The sequence below is a fragment of the Jaculus jaculus genome, chromosome 4 (genome assembly GCF_020740685.1).
Source record: "Jaculus jaculus isolate mJacJac1 chromosome 4, mJacJac1.mat.Y.cur, whole genome shotgun sequence".
Lineage (NCBI taxonomy): Eukaryota > Metazoa > Chordata > Mammalia > Rodentia > Dipodidae > Jaculus > Jaculus jaculus.
This window is the reverse complement of record NC_059105.1, coordinates 18,836,663-18,863,797: the sequence shown is the minus strand read 5'-3', so window position 1 is coordinate 18,863,797 and position 27,135 is coordinate 18,836,663. Positions and strand designations below refer to the sequence as shown.

General features: G+C 42.5%; 1 protein-coding gene across 2 annotated transcripts in view; it reads right to left on the bottom strand.

The window, feature by feature from the left end:
* Window positions 1-27,135, bottom strand: part of Dis3l2 (DIS3 like 3'-5' exoribonuclease 2) — a 428,102-nt gene that overhangs the window by 93,651 nt on the left and 307,316 nt on the right. For both annotated transcript variants that reach the window (XM_004662245.2, XM_045147855.1), the window contains exons 11-12: window positions 20,904-21,016; window positions 4,143-4,250 (exon numbers count right to left, since the gene is read on the bottom strand). In XM_004662245.2, the coding sequence (XP_004662302.1) occupies window positions 4,143-4,250; window positions 20,904-21,016 (221 nt within the window). The remainder of the gene's footprint in view (window positions 1-4,142; window positions 4,251-20,903; window positions 21,017-27,135) is intronic.

Here is a 27,135-nt window from a genome sequence, read left to right as displayed (position 1 = left end):
CAGAGTCTCACTCTAATCCAGGGTGACCTGGAACTTACTCTGTAGCTCCAATCTGGTCTGGAACTCACAGAGATCCTTGTACCTCAGCCTACTAAGTGCTGGGATGAAAGGTGTATACTACCACACCCATCCAAGTTAAAAAAAAAATACATATGTACATATGTATATATGTGTGTGTGTGTATTGATTATTTTGTTTTTTTGAGGTAGGGTCTCACTCTAGCTGAGGCTGACCTGGAATTAACTATGTAGTCTCAGGGTGGCCTCAAACTCACAGTGATCCTCCTACCTCTGCCTTCTGAGTGCTAGGATTAAAGGCATGAGCCACCATGCCCTGCTAAAAAATATTTTAAAGTATTTATTTAAGAGAGGTGGGGAAGAAGACATAGAGGAAGAGAGAATGAGTATGGTCACACTAGGGCTTCTTGCCACTGCAAAGGAACTCCAGATGCATGGCTACGTAGTGTATTTGGTTTCCGTGGGTAATGGGGAATTGAACCTGGGCCATCGGGCTTTGTAAGTAAGCGTCTTTGACCACTGAGCCATTGCTCTAGCCCCCCATTTATATACACACATACACACACACACACAATGGGTCCCGCGACCAAAATGTTTAACTGGTGATCCAAATCATGCTTTAAGAAATCCAGATACAGGATTCTCTCCTGAGCCTTCTGACCTACTCCCAGGGGTTCTGATGTCTTCTGTGCCTGTGTAGCACTGTTATTCTTGGAATTTGTTCACCATCATGTAGGGCAGGTGCCTGGGGAACAAACTCAACCTGTCATGTTTTTAAATCAAGCTTAACTGACACATGGCCATGTTGCTGTGCTGACTATCATCTACTTTTTTGCTGCAATGGGAGAATTCAGTATTTGTCTCTCAGACTGTGACCCGTAAAGCCAGAGATATTTACTGCCTGGCCTTTTATAGGAAGTTTTCTGACCCCTAATCCAGGTGATTCTGTTCTTTCTCTCCTGAGCTGTTATGTACTTCTTGGTTCTACTTTTCTTCCCCCCTCCCTTATTTCCATTTTGGAAACAGGGTTTTACTATGTAGCCCAGGTCCCCCTGCCGCATCCTCCTGAGCACTGAGATTATAGGTGCATGTCACATATCCAGTCAGTTTCCTTTTTTTTTTTTTTTTTTTTTTTTTTTGTTCTTTGAGGTAGGGTCTCACTCCAGGCTGAACTGAAACTCACTTTGTAGTCTCAGGCTGGCTTCAAGCTCACAATGATCCTCCTACCTCTACCTCCAGAGTGCTGGGATTAAAGGTGTGTGCTTCTACCTCTGGCTTCCATTTCTTATTTATTTCTTTATTTTGGTGAAGCCATCCTCTTAAGTTTCTTGTATGTCTGAAAATGTCTTTTTCTACCCTCACAGTTTATTGATAGATTATCTGGGTACAGAATTGTATGGCTATCACCCCTTTTAGAAATGGAAAAGCTTTGTTTTTATTTTTGTCCAGCTTCCTGGGTTGCAGTGGAAAAGTTTGAACTTACTCTGCATTCTAATCTGCACTGTATGTGGCTCTCCCATTTTCTTTTTTTTTTTTTAAATTTTTTTTTGTTTTTTTTTTATTTATTTATTTGAGAGCAACAGACAGAGAAGGAGGCAGAGAGAGAGAGAGAGAGACAGACAGACAATGGGCACGCCAGGGCTACCAGCCACTGCAAACGAACTCCAGACGCGTGCGCCCCCTTGTGCATCTGGCTAACATGGGACCTGGGGAACCGAGCCTCGAACCGGGGTCCTTAGGCTTCACAGGCAAGCGCTTAACCGCTAAGCCATCTCTCCAGCCCACTCCCATTTTCTTTTTGAAGTTTATAGGATCTTTGTCTTCAGAGTCCTTCAATTCTCTGACAGTGTATAGGGTTACCATGTCTTAGCACTGGGTTGATAGTGAGCATTTTCCACCTGAAAAGTTGTATCCTCCAGAAATGAATGATTTTGTTCATCATCCCTTCCCTTCTGTTTTGTTTGCTTTCTGTTTCTGGAATGCTTTGAGTATCTTGGGCTGGCTTTCTAGTTTCTTCTGTTCTGTTTCTAGTTCTTGAAGGTTCCTTTTTCTCCCCCTACTTTTTCAAGTCAGATGTTATAACATATTCTCTCTTTCAAACTCTCTAAGGGGCTGGGGGGCTAGAAGAGATGGCTTAATGGTTCGGGTGCTTGCCTTCAAAGCCCAAGGACCCAGGTTTGATTTCCCAGTACCTGTGCGAAGCCAATTGCACAAAGTGGTGCATGCATCTGGAGTTTGTTTGTAGTGGCTAGAGGCCCTGGTGCACGCACTCTCTCTCTCTCTTCTCTCTAGTTGCAAGTAAAAAAATAAATTTAAAATAAATTAAAAATATATAAGGATACTAAGGTCATTTTCTTTTCTCAGCTATGTTTGTTCTGTCATACTTTCCTTCTTCCTTTTTTTTTTTTTTTTTTGAGGTATGGTCTTGCTTTAGCCTACCTAGGTTGACCAGGATTCACTATGTAGTCTCAGGCTGGCCTTGAACTCAGTGATCATCCCACCTCTGTCTCCTGAGTGCTGAGATTAAAGGTGTTTACCACCTTGCCTGACAAAGACAGGATGGGCACACTAGGGTCTTTAGCCACTGCAAATGGGTCCCAGACACATGTACCACTTTGTGCATTTGGCTTTATGTGAGTACTGGAGAATCAAATTTGGGTCACTGCTGAGCCATCTGTCCAGCCCCTAGCTGCCTTTTTTTTTTTTTTTTTTTTGCTAGCTTATTTCACATATCTATTTTGTATTAGATGTTTATTCTTGGTCATCTCTTCATAAATAAAAGTGAAATCCTAAAAGGCTTTGCTTACTCTAGTAGAGATTACTGTCCGTAAGCTTTACTGTAGGAGGACATAGCTGGGCTGTTTGTTGGGAGAACCTGAAAGTTGCCAAGCCTTTACTCTTGACTACTCAGATTTCGCAAAGAAAGATGCTCCTATTTCCTGCCTCACCAGGTTAACAGATCAAGGTACTGTTCTATCAAGTGTGTCTGGTAACCCCTGGTTTAGATCTCTCTTCTTTCCTGTGTACAGAGAATAAATCTTTGGGTCTTCTGCTAAGTCGAGGACGGTCAATCTTTTTAGTAAACTTTTACACGATACTATAGTCGCCTCACTTCTTCCTCACCAGAGTTATCTGGTGCTGTCAACTTCTGAAGTTTTTGTTTCTTGGCTTCCTCTATAGCTGGCCCCGCATTCGGCTTTCTCAGGACTGCTAAGTCAGTTACCACTCATCCATCTGCTATCCAGCTTCCAAACTTTTGTTGCTGTTGTCTCCTCTCCCACTCTCTTTGTCCTTGTGGGTTTATGTCTTTAAAAAAAAATCTCTTGACTGTTGTTTTAGTGAGGTTTTGGGATGGAATGAAAGTAAATGTGGTTATTCAATCTTCCATCTTTATTTGGAACTTCTTTATAATTAAATATCTTTTTTATATCCTTTTAATATTATAACACAAACATTTCCCATGCTCTCCCATGGTCTTTGTGATCACTTTTGGTAACCACAGAACACTACATTGAGTAAGCCACAGTTTACCAAACTGTTACCCTAGCCTGGGTGTTTACAGTGGTTGACTTGGAGGAAGAAACTGGTTTTTCCTAGAGTCATCTTCTCCTCTGCTCCTTGTGTGCAGGGCTTGCTTGCTCACATTGTCCTCCCTGTGCTCAGTGTGTGGTTTCCTCACCTCATGCCCTGATCATAGTGTGACTCTGCTGATCTTTACTAGTCCTCACACCTCCAAGCAGGGTATTGCAGAGCCTGGCTTCCTCAGGACATGTCAGAGGAATCCTGACTACAACTCACATGCAGTCTGCTGTCCATCCTGCCTTCCAAGCCCACCCACCCTCACTAAATTCATATGAACCCTAAGCTCCCCACCTCATACTCAGTCTCCTCCTTCAATGACCAGCAGCCACTCCTTCCAAGTGCACGGGGTCAGCTTACCTTCTAGGTGAGATTGGGAGTATTTATAAAGCCAGGTCTTTATGCTTTTTGCCTACAGCAAATGCTCCAGGCTTCCCTCATCCTTTTGCCATGCCATGCTAGCCTACCATCAGCACACAAGGGGTTTTCACCATGACTCACAGGATGGGAGGATGGTAATTGAAGAATGAAAGACAAAGTTGTTACCTTGCCCTCATGGGTCAGCGTCCAGATCACAGAGAAGGTCAGCTTGTCAGTCATGGGGTTAAGACTGCACAGCTCCTCACACAGCAGTCTGGGAAGCATGGGGACCACCTGCAAACAGAGGACAGCCATGAACATCTCTGTCCAACCTGCAGGACTCCATCCTAAGCAGCCAGGCATAGCCCAGAGGCAGAGGTTTTTGTGAAGCCTAAGCTTTCAGGGTGAGCTGAAGATAAAGGTGGCTAGCCCCCAGAAGCCTCTGAAGAAAGACCACACTATCTTATGTTCTGCCCAGGGCCTCTAGCATTAAGGGAATGTGAGCTGGGAAATGGAAAGATGAGGTAACAGAAGGTAAGAAATATTGTCACCATTTCCTGTTACAGTCCACCCTCTGAATCCCTGCGTTCCACCAAGATTGGTGTGTGCGTGTGTAGTGTAGTGCATATACATGTGTGTGCAGAGGGACATGTTCTGCATGCCTTCATTCATACATGCAGAAGCCAGAGGAAGACATGGGGTCTCTACCTTTATCACTCTTCCTTCTTATTTTCTGTAAGACAGAGCCTTTCCCTGTCATTTTTTTTTTTTTTTTTGTTGTTGTTGTTAGACTGGCCCATCAGGAAGCCCCCAGAGATTCTCCTGTCTTTGCCCCCGCAACACTGGGCTCACAGGCATGCATTGCTATGGCTGGCTGTTTCATGGGTACTGAGGATTGAACACAGGTCCTCATGCCTGGGCAGCAGATGCTTTTGCCCATGGAATAATTTCCTTAGCCCCAGAAAAAAATTATTTTTAAGTTGTACCTGCACTGAACACACTTACTTTTCTTGTCATTATTTCCTAATCAATAACAGCACAACTATTTGCACTATATTTATATTTTATTAGCATATCTGTAAATGAACTGTAGATGGGAGGATTATGGTGATTCCTTGCAAACACCACATATACCATTTCATAAAAAGGGTCTGCAGGAGCTGGGAAGATGGCTCAACAGGTAAGAGCACTTGCTATGTGCATGCATGAGGACCTGAGTCTGATCCCCAGCACCATGGTAAAAAGCAGGTATAGCCATGCACTCCTGAAGCCCTATGGCTGAGAAGGGTGGAGACAGGTAGACTGCTGAATGTAGCAGTTAACTTCTCACTGCTGAGACAAAAATACCTGCCAAAAAGCAATTTAAAGGAGGATGAGTTTATTACAGCCTATAGTCCATCATGGCAGGAAAGAATGGCGGCAGAAGCTTGTCATACTTAGCCTAACAGTGAAGAAGCAGAGCAGCATGAGGATTGTCCTTGTTTAGGCAGCTCTCCTTTCTACATAGTCCCGTACCCCAGCCCAGGAATGATGCTGTGCACAGTTAATGTAAGTCATACTGCCTTAATTAACCTAGTCAAGATAATCCTGGGGCTGGAAAGATGGTTTTGTGGTTAGGGTACTTGCCTGCAAAGCCTAAGGACCCAGGTTTAATTCTCCAATACCCACGTAAAGCCAGATGCACAAAGTGGCACATTCATCTGGAGTCTGCAGAGTTGAGAGGCCATGGTGCACCCATTCTATCCCTCTTTCTCTCTCTTTGTAAATCAATCAATAATTAAAAATTTTTTAAAAAGAAAATCCCTCACAGACCTGCACAGACTGTAATCTATCTGGATAACCCTTCATAGTGATTCTATGTCCTGTCAAGTTGACAATCAGTATAAATTATAACACTGGGACTCTCTGGTCAGGTAGACTAATCAGGTAGTTCCAGGTAAGCGACTGTCTCAGGGAAATAAGGCAGAAGAGCAATAAAAGAGGATACCTGATATGTTCCTGTGGCCTTTACATATATATGTACACAGCATGTACACATGTACTCATGTACAAGCATCATACACATACATACACATATACTCCATGTATACCAAAAAATAATACAAGGGACTGGAGAAACAGAGGGTTGTACACCTATCGGGTTTTGGAACACCCCTTCATGGACACTGAACAGCAATGTCCTGAAGCTGCAGATGTGCACTGAGGAATGGCTTGTGCTTCTGCATGTACCTATTCTGGTTGAACTGCACATTTAAGAACTCAAAGGATGAATGTAAATGTTCAGAGCCTCATCAAAAAATCAATTGACCTTTTGATTTAATAGTTGAACATATCCTAATTTACCAAATTGTATCCTGGAACATTAGTCAAATAATAAAATATCACTATAATAATAAAAGAAACATTCATAAATCCAGATTTTCAGATAAATACTGGCCAATGAAACACTCATTTTTCAGGTTTTTAAGCCTAAATTATTTCTCCCCTTTATTGACCTTCCAATCCTGTAATAAACTGATCTCATAGCATATCCCCTTTAATCAAAATCTTTGTTTTTAGCCAGGTGTGATGGTGCACAACTTTAATCCCAACATTTGGGAGAATGAGGAAGGAGGATCACTGTGAATCTGACGCCAGCCTGGAGCTACAGACTGAGTTCTAAGTCAGCCTGGGCTTGAGTGAGACTCTGCTTCAAAATAAAAAAAAAATAAAAATTAAAAAAAAATTATTTTCAACTGTCAAATGATGGCTCAGCTGTTCTGGGATATTACTTGCATTCTCCATAATCCCAAAGATAAACTGAGCATCTCTACTTGTTCTCCTGCAAGATACTTTACAATCTCTCTCCCTGTTCCTTCTATCTTCTTCTTTTTTTTTTTTATTTTGGTTTTTCGAGGTAGGGTCTCACTCTGGTCCAGGCTGACCTGGAATTAACTCTGTAGTCTCAGGGTGGCCTTGAACTCACGGTGATCCTCTTACCTCTGCCTCCCAAGTGCTGGGATTAAAGGCGTGCGCCACCGTGCCCAGCACCTTCTATCTTCTTGATAAATAGTATTACCACCCCACTCTATGTCCCAAACATACATCAGCATCACCAGTCATTTCTTCCCCATGTTGCCCACACCTGGTGGGTACCTACTTGACATACACTGTTGAACACTAATCATTCAAGAAAAAAGGACCACTACAATATACTCAGGTGAACTCAGTGAATTTCTTTATTAGAAAAACCAAAGCAAATCCCAGAAGGTTTTCTTTTGCTCAGTGTCTCATGTACCCCACTGGCCTGAAACTCATTAGTTAACCAAGAATGACCTGTAACTCTTAATGTTTCTGCCTCCACCTCCCAAGTGCTACACAGACATGCACCACCATGCCCATTGCTGGGAATCAAAGCCAAGGTTTCGTATACACGAGGCAGGCACTTTGCCAACTAAGCCACAGCCTCAGCCCTACCAGTGGTTTCATATGCTATCTAAGTGTGTGTACCTGTACCCTGCTTTCATATAGAACATATCTTTGGTATGGAAAAGTAAATTCTAGAATTCATGGACTATGTCAGTGATAAAAACTCAACAGTTATTTGGTATTATTCTAAATGTTTCTAGGTAAAACTCAGTGACCATTTTTGGTTATAGCTTTCATATGACAAGTTCTAGAGAAGGCTTTTTTTTTTCTTGCCCTTCAGTCTATACCATTAGCTCAGATGACATCCATTCTTTGCTAGTTTGTTGAATGGTACATTAAAATGATTTAAATAGGTAAGTTTTCTTACATATCTGACAGATTTGTATCAACCCATTATAAAGTTTCATTGTCATACTGTTTTGTGATTGAGTTATAAAGATTTCACATAATTTCAGTCTTTGGACTATGCTGTGGACTAAATTATACTTCCCCATTTATATGCTGAAGTCCTAGTACCCAACTTGGCAGCATTTGGGGACAGGGCCTTTAGGAAGTAACTAAGGGTAAATGAGGTTGTAAGGATGGGGGCCTGACCCTACAGAACAGGGGTGGGGGATGGACAAAGAATACACAGTCAATCTCCGCAAATGGGTAGAGATAAGGCATGTGATGACACAGCCATGGACCAGCCAGGAGAGGCTCTCACCAGGAACCACACTGGCCAGCACCTTGAACTGGGGCTTCTAGACTCCAAAACCATGAAAAAATAAATGTCTGATGTTGCAGCCACCTAGCCTGTGGTATATCGTTATGGGAGCTGAGCTGACTAAGTTAATTCAAGTTTGCTGGGTGAGTATGCCTGTATTCTCTCTGGGCTGCATTATCAAAGAATGGCACCAAGTGTACTGTGGTGACTGGTGGCACATCAGTACACTTGCTGCCGTGCTAATAGTCCAGGGCTTCATATCTTTTGTTTTCAGTGGATATTTGTTCAAGGCAATACCTCACCTTAAGTCACAAAACTGAGCATCTGATATTGTATATATGTAAGTACAATGATTGAGATGGGGAGGTAATACGATGGGAAATGGAATTTCAAAGGGGAAAGTGTCGGGAGGGAGGGAGGGAATTGCCATGGGATTTTTTTTATAATCATGGAAAATGGTAATAAAAATTAAAAATAAATAAATAAACAAAACTGAGCATCTGATAATATAATTCCCAACCGCATGTTTCAGAGTTTTCTAAAAGAAAGTTTGCAACTTAGGCCTGGATTGTACACTGGAACAGTAAACACTAATGGAGGGGGGGGGGAATCACTGAAATACAAATAAAGAATGGGGAGGCATTAATGGTATTGTTCCAACATCAGTCTCAAACTTCTGATAAAGGTAGCATGGTGGTGTAAGATGCTAACAGTGGTACCTCTCTGCTCTGCCTTTGTAATTTTTCTGTAAATCTAAAAATATTTCAAAGTAAGAGCTTATTAAAAAGAAAACAAGGACTAGAGAGATGGCGCAGTGGTTGGAGGACTTACCTGCAGGGCCTAAGAACCCAGGTTCATTTCTCCAATACCCATATAAAACCAGATGCACAAAGAGGTGCATGCATTTAGAGTTCCTTTGCAGTGGCTGGAGACCCTGGTGCACCCAATCTCTCTGCCAGTCTGTCTATTCTCCTCTCGCTATCTCTATTTGTTTTTTTTTTTTAAATTTTTTATTTATTTATTTGAGAGCGACAGACACAGAGAGAAAGACAGATAGAGGGAGAGAGAGAGAATGGGCGCGCCAGGGCTTCCTGCCTCTGCAAACGAACTCCAGATGCGTGCGCCCCCTTGTGCATCTGGCTAACGTGGGACCTGGGGAAGCAAGCCTCGAACCAGGGTCCTTAGGCTTCATAGGCAAGCGCTTAACCACTAAGCCATCTCTCCAGCCCGCTATCTCTATTTGTAAATAAATAAATAAAATATTAGAAAAAGAAAATAGATGGAGAGATGGCTCAGTGGGCGAGAGTGTTTTCTATGCAAGCATGAAGACTTTTTTTTTAAAAAGCTATTCTTTCTATGCAGTGATCTTGTGTTATACATTTAAATGTAAATTTATGCTACTTGTAGTCATGAAGCTAGATCTATTTTTTTTTTTTTTTTTTGGTTTTTCGAGGTAGGGTCTCACTCTGGTCCAGGCTGACCTGGAATTAACTCTGTCATCTCAGGGTGGCCTTGAACTCGTGGCAATCCTCCTACCTCTGCCTCCTGAGTGCTGGGATTAAAGGCGTGCGCCACCACGCCCGGCTAGATCTATTTTTCCAAGCCTGACTTTGAGGTTAAGAATTTTATAAAATGACAGGTCAGGTAGGTCTCAAAACCACCAATCAGCTGAGGGCAATATATACTCAGCAGCTGCAAATAATAATAATAAAAAGAATTTTAAAAAAGAAAGGCTTTTTGATTGGAGCGAAGGGACTCATACCACAGAAGCTGCTTTTGTAACATTTTATTGACAACCTCTGTATATACAGACAATAGACCAGGATCATAGCCTTCTCCCACCAGCTTTTCTTTTCCACCCCCTGAATCCCCTCTTCTGTCCAACTAGTCTCTCTTCTATTTTGATGTCATCATTTCCCTCCTATTATGCAGTCTCCACATATGGTGGTGCCTTCCAGGGAGACTCAAAACTAGTCAGAGTCCTGGGAATAAGTGGCTGTTGAGTGCTCAGCACTAAATGAGACATCTATCCAGCCCTCTGAGGTTCAGAGAACATTGTAGAAGAGGGGCAGAAAGAATGTAAGAGCCAGAGGTTGGGGAAGAGTGCTCTGGATTGCTATCTTCTGGACATGAGGTGGCCATTTATTACCCATCAGCAACTGTTGCTACCTGCATCAGGCCTGACAATATTGGGCTCATCTGCATTTCAACATGGATGATGAAGGAGGGACAAAAATATATATCAAAAAAAGAAGACAGGCTAATCAAAAAGAAAGGGCTCAGTGATGGAAGGACAGGGCTGGAAGACAAGTGCAGTTAATGAGGGGGTCGTGATCAAAATATACTAGATAAGTGTTTGAAAGCTGCCCCTCCCACTTTTTTTTTTTTTCATTTTTATTTTTTTGGTTTTTTGAGGTACGGTTTCACTCTAGCCCAGGCTGACCTGGAATTCACTAAGGAGTCTCAGGGTGGCCTCTAACTCACAGTGATCCTCCTACCTCTGCCTCCCAAGTGCTGGGATTAAAGGCGTGCGCCACCACGCCCGGCTTTTTTTTTTTTTTTTAAGAAGAAAGGCTTCAAGGCCTAAGATCTGAGGTCTGACTCTGGGCCTAGAACTTCCCGATGAATGGGCAAGTTAGGATAACTCTGGATCTAGGTTTTCTTGGAAGTAAAACAGTGTCAGAAATGCCCAGTACAAGTCAGTGCAAAGTGGCCAATCCCTGTGTCACCTGGCTTCAATTTCCTCTGTTCACTTTGTGCTGGGGTGCTCCCCTCCAGCACTCATAGTGCTAGCCCTGAAGGTCCTCTGTTATAAGCCCTTTACCTGCCCTGCCTGCCTGCTAGCTGCTCTGCCTTTTACACATGGTATTCCAATTTTCTGGAACATCTTTCTGGATACCTCATATCTGGCAAATTTTTGCACTTCTTTATGCACTGGCTCCTTGCCATCTTTAGTGGCTTATCCAGATTCCCCTAGGTGGGGATTGTGCTGTATTTTGCAACATACCCTATTCTTTCAAAGAGAATGTGGGGTAATCACCCACAGCAAGCAACTTTCTTCACCCCCTGTTCTTCCACATCTCTTCCATAGCCCTGTCCACAACACAGCCCTTCACTAAGCCACAGAACTCTCAGGAACAAGGATGGAAGTGTGGCAGCTCAGTCCCTCCATCCAGAACCCACACAGTACGTACTTACAGTATGTAGATGACTGACTTTTGCTATGAAACAAATGACTTTTTTTCTATTTATGTATTTACAAAAAGCACTTCATGATGTCCCCAATAGAACTATATTTCAATATCTTTATATGAAAATTCATATGCAACTAGTACTCAAGTAGAAAGGAAGAGTTTTGGCTATCCTTCCTAAAAACCACCAGCACACCCCATGGCTGCCCAGGTTATCAAAACTTCTTTGCTCCTTCCACTGTGATAGTCAGATGCCAAAGAATTTAAGAAGGAAAACTTCTGGAGTAGTATGAACTGCATTTAATTTTTAGGGGATAATCCTTTTTAATAAACTTTCCTGCAGAAAGTTTCTTCTTGGGGAAGAAATCACATGGAGTTCAGAGGAAACAGTGTCTGTGTTCATCCAGTTTTGTAAATAGGCAGTCAGGCCAGTGTCTTTCAAAGGAGAAGGAATTAAGAGGTTATGATCACACTTGTGGTCTGGCACATCACAGCCTCATAAATCGGCTGGTCCTCCAGGGGTCACTGTGAACGTGTTCCTACTCAGCCCCATGCACAGCAGGCTTCCCTATGGAGCAGGGCTGGTGAGGTGGAAGGTAGAGGCACAAGCCACTTCCTTACATACCTGAGGTGTATCAGAGAAAGAGAGGTGCCCAGAATGCATGTAGCACAATGAGCTGTGTGAGGCCTGCCATGATAAGGAGACTATGGTCCACGGTGAGAAGCGCGTAACATCACATATAATTAGAGAAGGTTTCTGCAGTAGTGAAACTCCTGCTGCCATTAGCACTATACAGTACCTACGTTCCATGGCCTTTCATTTTTTTTCCCCACTCCTTCCCTCATTATTTTCCCTGCTCAGTGTTTCCCAGCTCCCTAACTCCCACTGTCCTAAACCCTACAAACCCTATGAACAGTCTCACAATCTGCCTTCCTTGCTCTTGTGATTCTGTCAATGGTGAGGGGACAGCTCCACATCGTCATACTGAGGATGTCCCCTAATATTTAGAGACCTTGGCTCAGACTAAGGATTTATGGCTTTGACAGTGAAGAGTTTTAGTATTAGCCAGTATGAAACAGAGGTGGAGATTTTATAAGATATTTAGAAAGACACTAAAGAAGAGAATAAAAGCACACCTGAGAGCATGAATGTGGGCTACTCTAAGAGAGAGTCACTGAGGGAAAGATTAAGACACACCCAAGTGTAGGTAAGGACTCCTCAAGGGAGAGGTGCTGAGGAAAAGACACAGACAAGTGTGGTTGTGGGCTCCTAAAGGGAGAGTTGTAATTAAGTGTCTGAGCATTAACTATATATATCATTTTGGTGATTCTTAAGTTATGTACCAAAGGTTGCTAAGAATTTTTTTTCTCCCTTTTCTCTTATAAGGGAGTTTTTAGGGTGGACTTGGGTGGAGTTACAATCGGATAAGGTAAAACCAGGAGCAACTAGGCTGCACAAGGGGTGAGTACACATACTTTCCATGTAAACAGGTTTCTGGTGAGATTCCTAGAAAGTTGAAGGCTTACACCTGAGAAGAGAGAAGGACCTCAAAGCAGTTAATTGTGCTGGAACCCTTGTTTCTCTGCTGGCAAGAGGCTTCATCCTGACTCCTGCGTGAAGGCTTCTTTTCTCTCTTGTGTCCCCATAATTTTCCCTGTCTTTCTATCCTGCCTCAATACTACTGAGCAGGGTCAGGGACAGGAAATCCTATGCCGTGTGGAGGTGTATCAGCAGTGCAGCTGTCATGCAGCTAGCAAATCTTGTGCTCATCTGTCAGCTTCTTCCCTTCAGACTCATCACTACTGTCCTCCAACCTTCTATGCCACTGCCTTCTTGCTTCCTCAGTAGAAAAACTCAATAATTCCTCACAGAGAAAAGAGACTCAGACCTTCCTAAGCACCTTCCTAGCATTTTCCTTCAACCCGTGTCCTTTGAGACTATTCCCCTAACTCTTCATGTATGCCCTGATCCTTTGCTGCCACACAGCAAGTACCTCTAGTCCAAAACCTGCTCTTGTCTGCCTGGAGCTCTTGCCAGTGAGCAGCTCCCTGTTCAGCTGGGTCAGAATACAAGTTAGAGTTGTCCTTAATGACAAACTCCAATCTTCTTCGTCAACCCTATGTCCTTACCAACACTTCACTTTTAAGTTTCTCAAAATGGTATGTTTCTCACCTTCATTCATTTCTTAATTACAGAAATTACAATTCATTATAGAGATTTTAGAAGATTCAAACCAAGACATAAACATCATGGGATCCCAGCCCTTAGAATGTTACCATGAAGGTACAGAACATGTGTCTTTTATCTGTGTGCATACATAACCACACATAAGATAATTATTCAATAATACAGGTGCATATTTGGCCAGTCTATAGCCATACAATGTAGAACATACCCAATCTCATCTGAAATATAGAAATTCTGTACTGGCCCTTACTGAACTCCTTTCTCCACTATCTCCTTCCCTTCTGCCCTTTGTGCTCCTTTCCTCTGGTTGTAGTGTCTGCTGAGAATCTACTTCCTGGTTTGTGCCACCACTGATACATGATACACAGATCCTGCCTACTTCTGCATTCACCTTTGCCTCACCTTTGAGCTCCAGACCTCTTTATTATGAGTCCTGAATCTGGATCTCCACACATTCTTTAAATACTGCATGAGAACACAGAGTTTGGTATTTTTCTTCCCACATGTGCTCCTATGTCAATATTTTTCTCTCCCCTCCTTCCCTCCCTTCTGTGTAATGTGCGTGCATGCATGTATATGTTTCTGCATGTATGTGAGCATTCATGTGGAGACTAGAGGTTAATATCAGGTGTATTCTTCACCCTCCCTCCATCATATTTTTAAATTGTATTCATTTATTTGCAAGGGAGAGAGAAAGAGCAAATGAATTGATGTGCCTGGGTCTCCTGCCACCTTGAACAAACTCCAGATGCATGTGTCATTTTGTTCATCTGGCTTTATGTGGGTACTGGGGAATCAAACCCAGACCATCAGGCTTTACAAGCAAGTGCCTTGAACTGTTGAACAATCTCTTCAGCTTTCTATCATATATTTTTGAGGCAAGCCCAACAGACTGGCCTCTTTTTAATAGGGGAGGGAGGGAGGATATGAATTGGCACACCAGGGCCTCCAGCCACTGCAATTGAACTCCAGACACATGCACCGCCTTGTGTACATGTGCAACATTGTACACTTGTGACACTGTGCATCCGGCTTATGTAGGACCTGGGGAATCAAACATGAGTCCTTAAGCTTCGTAGGTAAGCACCTTAACTTCTAAGCCATCCCTCCAGCCCTCTATCTTATTTTTTGAGATAGGGTCTCCTGTTTGTTAGACTAACTAGCCAGTGAGCTCCAGGGCTCTTCCTGACTATACCCCTCCCCAGTACTGAGATAATAAGCATGTGCCACAATATCTGGCTTTTACATGAGCACTAGAGATTCAAACTTTGGTCCTCAGTTTTGCCAATCTACACATTTTCTACTCAAAACATGAGACATGGCTCACAAGTTGATCCCTGTATAAAGTCTTCTCAGCTCTTGCAGAATCTGTCACCTCTCCCCTCCTCCACAACTCAGGTAGATACAACTTCCTTCTTTATAACTTCTGCAACCACAGGCAATCTGCTACTGTAAGTGCTCTCCACAGGCTCATCTCTACTAACTTCCCCAAGGCAAGATCAGCATTCCTTGTATATCTGCATGCCTAGGATTTGGTACACAGCTGATCATCAATACACACTGTGTGGGTGAAGTCTGGTAGCACTTCTGGCAGCAGACAAGACAAAGGAGCTTGAAGGATGCCTCAGCCTCAGGCCCAAAGTTGGGGCCAATAAGAATTTAAAAGTTGAGGGTAGAAAAGGGTCTGATGACAGGACCCTGACTTTCTAAGCATTCTGGACCAGGGCTTGGGAGACTGGAATGAATTGATCATTGGGTCAATCTGCCACTGCCCATGGCAGCTGGGTGGTGGTACCAACAAGACTATAAAATCTTACATGAGCCTCACAGAGCAGAAACATCTGCTAAAGCCACAACGAGCAGGCTGGCCAAGTTCAGCAGCGGGTGAGCCAGGACAGCCCTGTGACCAGTGGAAAGGGCCACAGAAGGGAAGAATCAATCACCCAGGCGAGGAAGAACAGGAAAGGTAAGCAGTGACACCAGGTCAGATACTCAAGATACCCATGCCCATAGGGGGCTCCCCACTGTCTGAGAAGTCACAGAGCCTTCTTGTCTCTTTCATCCCAGGAGGTGGCTGGCTCCCCACACAGACTCTTCATACCCTCAGTGCCCGGCAGCCCAGATCTATAGTTTGACAAGTGGGTGAGCGTCCTCCTCTTCTTTTAGGACTTCACACTTTATACTTTATACACACTTTATCTCAGCTAGCTCCCTACTTACCCACTGAAGTAACCTAAAGGAAATAGATAATTCATTTGCTGGCCAAGATCTCTGTTTAAACAGTTTTCTTTTTCATATCAACACTTCCGTGAATTCAGAATTTGATCAACTCTTTGCTACACAGTTTGACATTAACAAAACATCAACACTTTGACAAGCTGTGGGTGTCAGAAAGGAACATCTTAAAACTCTTTGGACTCTACATGAAGACAAGTTTCCAATCCCAATCTTTGATCTCTATTATACAGTACTACCAATAAAATATCATAGAGATTTATGGGCAAACTTTCATTTGAGCTGTTTCACACCTAAAATAACATGAATGGTTGGGCCAACAGGCAGAAAATTTAGATTTATGTTTCAACTGTTTAGATTTAATTTTACTTAAATTTTTTTTAATTACCTTAAAACTTATTATATTGTATCTCTCTCCACGAAAGATGGTTGAGAGATGTTAGCTGCACAGAAGTCACGTTCTCCAAGAAGGACGGGCTCACAGTCAGCAACACAGTTGTTTCCATCCTAAGAGAACCAACTTTGTCAAAAAGAAAGGGAGGTTTTTCATGTGGGTTTAAATAGGTAGCTAATATTTATCTTTCTGCTTGATTATACTCTTTGTTAATGAGAGTTACCAAATCCTTTTACTGTGAGTCAAATCTCAGCAAAAAGCATTTCATTTAAAGCCAGTGTGATGGGCTTGGCCAAGGTTGGCTGCACCACACACTAAACTACTCTTTGGGGACATTCTTAGAACCAAGCTTAGATGGGCATTCTGACCATCAGTCACTTACAGATCAGTGTCTGAATTTCCTATAGATGAGAAGTCAACCAGCATTGCTATTCCCCCCCTTCCCAGGAGTGATGAAGTTGGGGGGGGGGGGGGAGAATTGGCCAAATGAGAGTAGAGAATATGGAGGGGAAAGTCAGCTCTCCCAGTTTTTTTTTTCACCTTAATAATTGACAACTTTCATAACTGTAGACAATAACCCATGGTAATTCCCTCCCTCCCCCTACTTTCCCCTTTGAAACTCCTCTCCATCCCTCTCAATCAGTCTCTCTTTTATTTTCATGTCATGATCTTTTCCTTTTATTATGATGGTCTTGTGTAGGTAGTCTCCCAGCTTTTAAGAAGACCTTTATAGGCAAAGTAAAGTGAAAACAGCAGAAAAGTTCCTGGACACAGTCCTTTAGGAAACAAAACCGAGCAGGAAGAAAGGTCAGCTCAGTGGTTCAAAGGCATCAAAACGCACAGCTGCTGCTATCCAAGGATGTGGGTTGGCTGCGCAATCTTGCCAAGCTGCAGGCTTGCAACCCTTCTCCCACCCAGCTCCTCATCTTCAGGGCTTAGCAGCAGAGCTTCAGCAAGCAATCCCCAAGAGCTTTTTGAATTGTGACAATCACAAAACCATGGTAAAGTATGCAGAAAAGGAAACACAGTCACTTAAGCCAAGCTTATTTTTACAGCTTCTGAGTTGGAAACAGAATTCCTGGTTACACAAAGAGAATACAGTGGCTAGGCAAGAGAGAGAGCCACTTGCTCAGAGAAACCCCAGTGGTGCCTAAAGTTCCTACCTTCAAACAGTAAAACTTGTCATTTTTTTTCTCATGTGTGTGCGAATGTTTGTTTGTATATTTGTGTATGAATACATGTGTGTATGTAATGTGTGTAGAGAACAACAGTGGACATCAGATGTCTTCCTTGCTCTCTGCCTTATTTTCTGAACGGGGTCTCTCGCTGAACACACTGATTTGATTAGACAAGCTAACCAGAAAGCCAAGGGATCCTTCTATCTCTGCCTCTCCAGTGCTGGAACTACAGGTGCACACCACCATGCCAGGAATTTTTATGTAGGTACTGGGGATCTTAATTCAGGCTCTCAAGCTTATACAGTTAGCACTTTACCCACTGAACCATCTCCCCAGCCCCCTGAGTTAAATTCTCCTAACCAAGGAGAATGTTTCACACTGATTCACTTGATGCAGCCTTTGAAGTTTATGAAGTTACTTTGAAGATTGATACTTTCCATCACAATACCAGAGTTGGGATCAATCCTAAGCCTCATCTTCCTTCTTGAGCAAAGGCTGGGTTTAGCCAACAGCTCTGTCAGGCAGGAAGTACACATGGGACAGCTTCAGTCTGAGGTCATATTAGGTACAGATACAGACAAGTATCAGAACTGTATTCTCAGGAGGGTCAAATTAAGGAGACCCTGAATTTTGGTTTCTTTGCCTTGGTAAACTCAGTATAGACACTAAAAGGAACCAAAGATAAGTGGAGGTATTGTATATGTGTATATACACATACACACACACATACATACACAAATACTATATATACAATATATATACATATATACTATACATATATATATATACACACTATAGTAAACGAGGTACACTTTATACAGTATTATACTATAGTATTATGTTAATTATATAATAGTTTATATAGTATACTATATATAGCTTATCTGTATATGTGTCCATGTGGAGACCAGAGAGAGACATCAGGTATCTTCCTCAATCATTGTCCACCTTATTTACTGAGAAAGTGTTTCTCAGTGACCTCAGGGTTCATCTAACCCACCTGCCTTGAAGATATATGCCTGTCTCTATCTCTTGCACTGAGGTTAGAGGCATGTGCTGCCACGCCTAACATTTACATGGGTGCTAGAGATCCAAACTCAGGCCTTCTTGCTTGCAAAGTGAGTGCTTTACTGAACCATTATCCCAGTCTCCCTCTTTCTTTCTCTTGCTATCTCATATGTGTGTGTGTGTTATATATATACATATACAATATACATCTGTGTTTTTTTTTGATGTAGGGTCTCACTTTAGCCCAGGGTGACCTAGAACTCACTCTGTAGGTCCAGGATGGTTCCAAACTCATGACAATCTTCTTACCTCAACCTCTAGAGTGCTGGGATTCAAGGCATGTGCCACCATGTATGGCCTCAAAAAGCATTTTTAAGCAAAACATATACATATGTATACAAGTGTGCAAGTCATAAACAGAAAGCTTAAAGCGTTTTTACAAATTGAATACTCAAGTAATCGACACCCAACCAGGCCTCACTGGAAGTCCCCTATACTTGGAACTCTTTGCCCTTCTAAGGGTAACTTCTAATGACACAAATTTGCCTTGGTCATTTCTGAACCTGTATAAATGGAATCATATGGTATGTATTTTGGCACTTGGTTTCCATCACCAATAGGGTTGTGTATGAGTGGTGATGGATAGTCTCCCAAAGGGTGAATATATCACAATTTATTTGTTTATTCTATGGTGAAGTCTATTAAATAACTTCTAGCTTATCTTGAATAATTAGAAAATGAATATTTTCTATTTTCAATATATACAAATATATAAATGCTTCAATGAACATTTTATACATTCTTTTTGTAATACACATAGTATACATCTTTAAATGCAGAGTATTGAGAGTATGGGCGTGGTGTGGTGTGTGTGGCATATGTAGAGTATATGAGAGCATGTGTGTGGTGTGGTGTATGTGGTATATCTAGAGTATGTGAGAATATATGTGTGGTATATGTAGAGTATATGAGAGTACATGTGTGGTGTGTGGTACATGCAGAGAATGTGAGAGTACATGTGTGGTGTGGTATGCATGGTATATATAGAGTATGTTAGAGTACATATATGGTATGATGTGTGTGGTATATGTAGAATATGTGAGAATACATGTATGGTGTGTGTGATGTGGCATGTCTAGTATATGTAGAATATGTGAGAGTATGTGTGTGGTGTGGTGTGTGTGGTATATGTAGAGAATGTGAGAGTACATGTGTGGTGTGGTGTGTGTGGTATTTGTAGAGAATGTAAGAGTACATGTGTTGTATGTGGTATATGTAGATATGAAGATATGGGGATATTAAGTAAAGTACAGAAAACCATGGACAAGGCAGATTGTCAGAAGCAGGAGTTGTAACACCATAGGCAATTCTGATACCAGATTAATAGCACATATCTGGTCATATGCGTTGGTTGCAGGACACTGAGAACTCAAGCTGGAACTGAGATATAAGCCTCTTTCCTACTGGCTAGAAAGTACTATGCAGGCTGCTGAGGGAGAAAGGTCATCAATAATCTAGCCCAGCAGTGTGTTCTCTGCAAGCTGCTACATACTGATCAGCTGGGAAAGATATGCCCATTGGTGCAATAGTGGCATGGCTGTTATGGGGGTAACTGACTGCTCTCTGATTCGATCCGAGGCCCATTCCACAAGAGGAAATTCATGCCTGGTACTGAAAACATAGTCAAAAGCCTATGGCTGGGAAGGTCATAGTATCTAGGAGGAAAACTACTCTGCTATTTGGCTAAATGGACATGTTGTGCCCATAAGGTTGCCTTCTAAATATTTATTTTTATGCCCATAAGTTAGAGTTGCTCTCACCATTTGTCAGAGAAACTTCTTTTTGCAGTTGACAATGACTACAAGGGATGCCTGTGGACACTGACTTAATAAGAACAGTGGAGTGGATTGCTTCTTTATCTTGGGGACTCCACAGGCCACACTGGAAAGGGCAGGTGAAGACGGGAGTTGAAATGGCTTCTTAAAGGCCTATGGTAGATAACAAACTGTCGCTCTGTTTTGCTACTTTCATGTGAAAGTGGCCATAGACAACACATGAACGAATAGATGTGGTTGGGTCCCAACTCAAGTGCACAAGAACTAGTGGCTGGTGTGGGCTGTCTCCTGGGCCCCTTTTTGGAGTAACAGTTTGAAACCAAGTATTTCCCCCATTTCTTTCTTTTCTTTCTTTCTTTCTTTCTTTCTTTCTTTCTTTTTTTTTTTTTTTTGAGGCAAGGTCTCACTCTAGCCCAGGCTGACCTGGAATTCACTATGGGGTCTCAGGGTGGCCTTGAACTCACGGCAATCCTCCTACCTCTGCCTCCAGAGTGCTGGGATTAAAGGTGTGAGCCACCACACCCAGCTACCCCCCATTTATTTCTGAAGCTGATCACTGTTTGAGGGTACATAAGTGGCTGGGTTACTCTGCAGTGAGGCCTAAGATGAAAGCCTTGGTATCTTTCAGGAAAACACGCAATGGAAGAGGGCAAACAAATACTTATCTAGTGGTAAGTGTTAAAAAAAAATCTATTATTTATAAGACAAGATTCAGATAAGAACTGTTCCTCACAAAGTATTTTTTAGACAAAGAATAAGTATTTTTTAAAAGGGAACAAGACTAAACTGGAGATTGATTTTTACCTTCTGAACCAAGTAGACACTCGTGGCTCTTGCAGCAGCCACCTTATCCAGATGGGATCCCTCGGGAACGAAGTAACTCACATCAGCGATGTGGACACCCACCTCAAAGGTGCCTACAAATGGACAAGAAGGACCATTAGCCCAGCTGGAAGGTCAGCAGAACTGCTCCCAGGAATCCTCTTTCGAGTGCATGTCACTTTGTGCTGCTCAGGCCCTAAGGTTGGGTCATTGTTCCCCTTTGCAGTCACTTCTTCTAAGTGATGTGACCAGTACTGCTGGTACTTTCCTGATTGTACACCAACAGATGGAAGGATTTTTTTAAAACAAATTTTACATTTTTACAAGCTATTATCCAATTTGGAAGCTTTTTACCTTTGAATAATCATTAATATATTTGCAAAAGAAAATAGATTCACTTGGTGATAGATAATTTCAAGGCATAGAAGTGAATTAATCCCTTAGACTAGCAAGTTACCATGTCCAGAAGCCCTGCCCTCCAATCCGTTCTCATCGGTCACAGCCCTTGATCAGTTTCATGCCTGGCCTGCCCATCTTGTCTCTGTATCTTCTCACCTAGTCCTCCAGATTTCTGCTCCTTCCAAATATGCATTTAGTGTTACTCCTTACCCTGCCTGCTCATGCCCTTTTATAGTTTCACCTCAATCTGCCCCAGCAGCCTTGCACCCCACACTTCACATGTTCTTGATAAAACTGTCATCAAAAACTCTTTCTGGGCTGGAGAGATGGCTTAGCGGTTAAGCGCTCGCCTGTGAAGCCTATGGACCCCGGTTTGAGGCTCGGTTCCCCAGGTCCCACGTTAGCCAGATGCACAAGGGGGTGCATGCGTCTGGAGTTCGTTTGCAGTGGCTGGAAGCCCTGGCGCGCCCATTCTCTCTTTCTCCCTCTATCTGTCTTTCTCTCTGTGTCTGACGCTCTCAAATAAATAAATTAAAAAAAAAAAAAAAAAACTCTTCCTGCTCCTGAATGCATGCATCTTAATTCACCATCCAGAAGCTTGCCTGGCACAGGTGTTTTGCTATGCCAGGTTACAGTCTTAGCAGGATCTGCGTATCAACATCCTTCTTACCTTATAAAGGTAAACTGAATGAGAATCTCAAGCTAAAGAGAATCCTTTGCACATTCTTTCAACTGTGTTGTGTATCTGAGGATGCTTACTGTGGTCTGTTTCCAGGACATCCTACCAGATGTCACAGTACACCTTCACTGGCTCACATGGCTCTTGATGATAATGCTCCCTGCAGGGTAAGCTCAGCAGATAGCACCTTTCCTGATATGTTCATGTCCAGTGCCTGGAAGAGTACTGGGTACATAGCAGGTACTCACTACTTACTAAGTAGAAGAGTCTAGTTGGTTTACTTATCTATTGTTTTTTCCCTCTGAGAAAAGATTTTATATATACATATATATCACACATAACATAATACATATATTTTTTTCTTTTAGAACTGTCCCTTCCCTTCTCAGTGGAACTACCTTTTCAGTAGTCTTTATCCTTCTTGCCAAGTCTACCAAAGAGGTGTCCAGGCTAGCAGAATTGTAACTTTGGGGGACTGGAGAGGTAATAAGCCCATAATCTTAACATTTACTCTTGAATATCATGTAAATTATTTATTGAATATGGTATATATGAATATATACATACACATGTGGACAAACATATATGCAATATATATATGAATATGTATGTAAATGTCTGTGAAAATATATAAAATGTACAGCCTCTAAAAAAGAATACATGCAAAATAAGCATTTAGTTTGAAGAGTGTGATGAAAAGACAAATGAAGGTCATACAATTCTACTGCACCATACCCTGGATGACAGTGACAGGTCACAGCAAAGGCATGGAACCCAAGGAGATTTGTTTTTGAGTATATATGCACATGCATGTAAAGGACAGAGATCAATGTTAGGGATTTTCCTCAATTGCTCACCTTGTTTTATATATTTTTAAATTAATTATTTATTTATTAGAGCCAGAGAGAGAGGGAGGGAGGAAGGGAGAGACAGAGGGATGGAGGGGAAGGGGAGGGGGGAGAGAGAGAGAGAGAGAGAGAGAGAGAGAGAGAGAGAGAGAGAGGGAGAGGGAGAGGGAGAGGGAGAGGGAGAGGGAGAGGGAGGGAGGGAGGGGGAGAGAATGGGTGTGCCAGGGCATCCAGCCACTGCAAATGAACTCCAGAAGCATGTGCCCCCTTGTGCATCTGACTAACGTGGGTCCTGGGGAATTGAACCTGGGTCCTTTGGCTTTGCAGGGAAATGCCTTAATCTCTAAGATATCCCTCCAGCCCTTGTTTTATATTTTTGCTTGCGTATGTGTGTGTTTATGTGGTACACATGTATGTATGCATTTTCACATGTGTGCACTGTATGTGCATGTGTGTATGTGAATATGGAGGCCAAGGGTATATAATGGATTGTTTTTCCTCTCTTACTCACTCTTCCCCCTTATTTTTTCTTTTTGTGACAGGGTCTCTTGCTGAATCTGTGACCCATTGATTCTGATTCGGCTAATCTAGCTAGCTTGCTTGCCCTGGGGAGCCCTCACCTCTGCCTTCCAAGGTCTGGGATTACAGGTGGACCACCATACCCATCCAGCATTGACATAAATACCAGTATCCATTTGGATCCTCATGCTTGCATGGAAGTAATTTACTGACAAAGCCATCTTCCCAGTCTCTTCCCACCTTTTTTTTTCGGAAACAAGATCTCACAATGATCCCATGGCTCACCTATTCAGTTAGACAAGCTAGATGGCAAACCCTAGGACTTCTCCTGTTTCTGTCCCCCCAGCACTGGGACTACTGGTGTTCACTGCCATGCCCAGCATTATTACGTGCATACTGTGGACCCAAACTCATGCTTGTCAGCAAGCACTTTACTCACTGAGCCATCTCCCAGTCCTCAAGTAGTTGTTTTTTTTTTTTTCTCCCTGAGTCTATTTTTAGGGACTAAAATGGATTTCTTTCAAGAGAATCTTTGTCCTATGATCCCAGACACTAAGGACAATGTAAACCTGGGGCTGCTAGGAGCCAGCTTTGCCATACACTCAAACCAACATAGAAATAACAGGTCTGAGAAATAATGGGCGATTCATGATAACCTCATTTGATCTCCAGGGTCCAGCTGAAGCTGAGCCTAGTCTACCTGTCTATCTGGCCATTTCTGAGATAATTAATCCCTTTTCAGTTCTGACTCACTGAGAGTCCTGCCTTATAGTTATGTGGACTCAAAGAGCTCACAAACACATCCCCATTTGCTCTTTTGCTGATTTGATCAGTCCTAAGACAAACATTTTATCTGCTACATATTTTTAACAGATTATACTCTTTCATTCTCTCTCTTCCTTGTTCCTGTTGTCCTGTGGCCCTCCTCAGTGGGGTTATGGGATTCACTGTGGGGTTGAGAAGGCCTCAGTCAGTCCCAGTGGGATAGTGGGGGGATCGTGCCTCAGGGTATTCCCACCCACTCTGTGGCTCTTACAGCCTTTCTTCACCCTCTTCCACAATGTTCCCTGAGCCATGCTGGCCTATTGGCAGTCTGATTTAGTTTTGAGTTCTAACTCAACATTCTTTTTTTTTTAAATTTTATTTATTTATTTGAGAGCAACAGACAGAGAAAGAAAGACAGATAGAGGGAGAGAGAATGGGCGTGCCAGGGCTTCCAGCCTCTGCAAACGAACTCCAGACGCGTGCGCCCCCTTGTGCATCTGGCTAACGTGGGACCTGGGGAACCAAGCCTCGAGCCGGGGTCCTTAGGCTTCACAGGCAAGCGCTTAACCGCTAAGCCATCTCTCCAGCCCCTAACTCAACATTCTATCTGCCACATTTGTAGTATTTCTTACTGCTTTCCTATTCTTCCCCACTGGAGATACATTCTTTCACTTTTAAGCATGGAGTGCTTAAAAGAAGGGGTCCAGGCAAGGGGAAGAATTTAAGACTCCCCATTCTTCATCTGCTCTAATACTCAGAGACCCTCCCTCTGGGAATTCTTTGGAGTTTTTCTACCCAACCCTGTAGCATTCAAATATTTAAAAAAAAAAATGAAGTCTAAAAGAGTCCAGCGACTGCTATGGGGTGATGCAATGGATCTATCTCCCATAGAAGAAGGGCTGGCTGTAGAGCTGGGAGAAACCAGCCTGGCTTCAAGTTCAGTGGCCTCGCCCTGACAGGCACACAGCTGTGTTTCTGGGTTACTGAGAGCAATGACCTGCCTGCAATTCTCGAGGAACTTGACCCCAAGTAACTGTGGCCAGAAGTTTCAGACAGATCAGCTTCTAGTTTTGATATTTCAGGCAACTAATACCAACACTTAGAGAAGGTAAAATGAAGTATATTCAGGATTATAATATATGAACCTCACAGGTAAATATTGACTAAAGGAAAAGAGAGAGGGTTATTACATCATGATATAAACTGTAATTTTAAATGTGGGCTATGTTGTTACTACACATGAACTTTCCATCCTTAGTGAAAATTGACAAACTGATGAAGAGTTCATCACAGCAGATAAAACATGATGGGAGCCAATGCAAACATATTCGAGAAGCTTAAATTTCACTCCGAATTCCCTGCAGTCTCTAAACCCAGCAAAAAGACATTCTCTTATTCTCTGCTTTAGATTTTTTTAAATGAAAACCCTAAGTAAATATTTTATTGTACATATTTACATACTGTGAACTTACAGAACTATTGAGGTAAAGGCATTGAATTTTTTATTCTACAAAAGAGAATAATACCCCTCCAAATGTTAAATGACATATGCTGCCAAAACATTAAGGATCAATATAATGTTAAAAAAATATTCTCCTCTTAATGGAATAAAAACTATTCTTTTAAAATTGTATTTATTTATTTATTTTTGAGGTAGACCTGGAATTCACTATGTAGTCTCAGGGTGGCCTTGAGCTCACAGCAATCCTCCTACCTCTGTCTCCCAAGTACTACGATTAAAGGTGTGTGCCATCACACCGCTGTTCCTTTTAACTTAAAAATTGCATCTACTGGGATAAAGGGAGTCTATTAAGTTTTGAGGAACAGTAAAAGCAGAAAGGAAAAATCCTCAAGGATGCTTGTCTCAGAGGACTAAAAATGCCCTGTTGAATAAACTTGAGAGAACACCAGAAATGTTTCACTTACTTAAAATACTAATAGACAGGAGCCAAGTTTTAGAAAACATTCCTTCAAAGCCAGCCTACCAGAAGCACAGCCACTTCCCAGCAGTGTCCTGGACAGGTGGCCCCTAACAAATCCTCAGGGTGAGGCTATCTTCAAGGTGGTCACATACTCTGTTTCTGAAGTGCTCTGCTTGTGAGAAAGGCCTTTCTTGCAGGGATCCATAGTATGCAGAATGGGGTTTCTGGCTAATGCCAGGACTGGCCGTCCACACGTGGCAATCATCCCCACTTTGGTAGCACTCAGTCAAATGCAGTTAGTAGATGCACTGACAGAGGAAGTTACAAAAGCATATAGGAATGAATGGGAATGTGGGACAGTGTTTGGTAATCTATGACCTCCATATGAATGTAGTAGTGGGCAGTAATACTTATCAAGTGCTAGACAGAAGCTGAAGTGTGACAATGGTAGAGTACTTGCCTGTTAGGCACAAAGCCCCTGGGTTCAACCACATTCCCCAAATGCTAATCCAGATAGCAGAGAGAGAGATCACTGGTTAAATGTGCTGGGGGGTTCTGCATACGACCTAGTGTTGACACTGTAATGCCAACCAGACTGCACAGGCATTGTCTTTGGCCCAAGAGGTCTTAACATCATGGATCCAAAGCAACCCAGTTTGAATGTGAGAAAACCCAGATTCAAAGCTTTTGGTCCTTTTATTCCCCTTCCCAACCAACACTTCTAGGACAAGATGAAACAACTGAATTTTTGTCTCAGTGGGCCAATACTCAAAATTCACTATCACTTATGACTCAAGAGAAGCCACAGTCTTAGCTTTGGATTCAGAAGTCCTTTTCCTAGCCTTGTTCATAGCCACACCCCAGTCCCTGAAGGCTCTTTTGGTTCCCACAGCCAGCCTTCTTAACCACTGTAGCAGGGCCTGATTATAGAACAGCTGCTAAGCCATTAACTCTAGTTCTCTTTAATTAGAAGAGTAAGTCCTGAAAATCCCAGCAGTTCCTTTCTAAACTTCTAGCTAAAAGTCAGCTTGATCTGGGAGTGGAGTTTGTCTTAATGACTCAAAGCCCTGGCCAGCTACAAG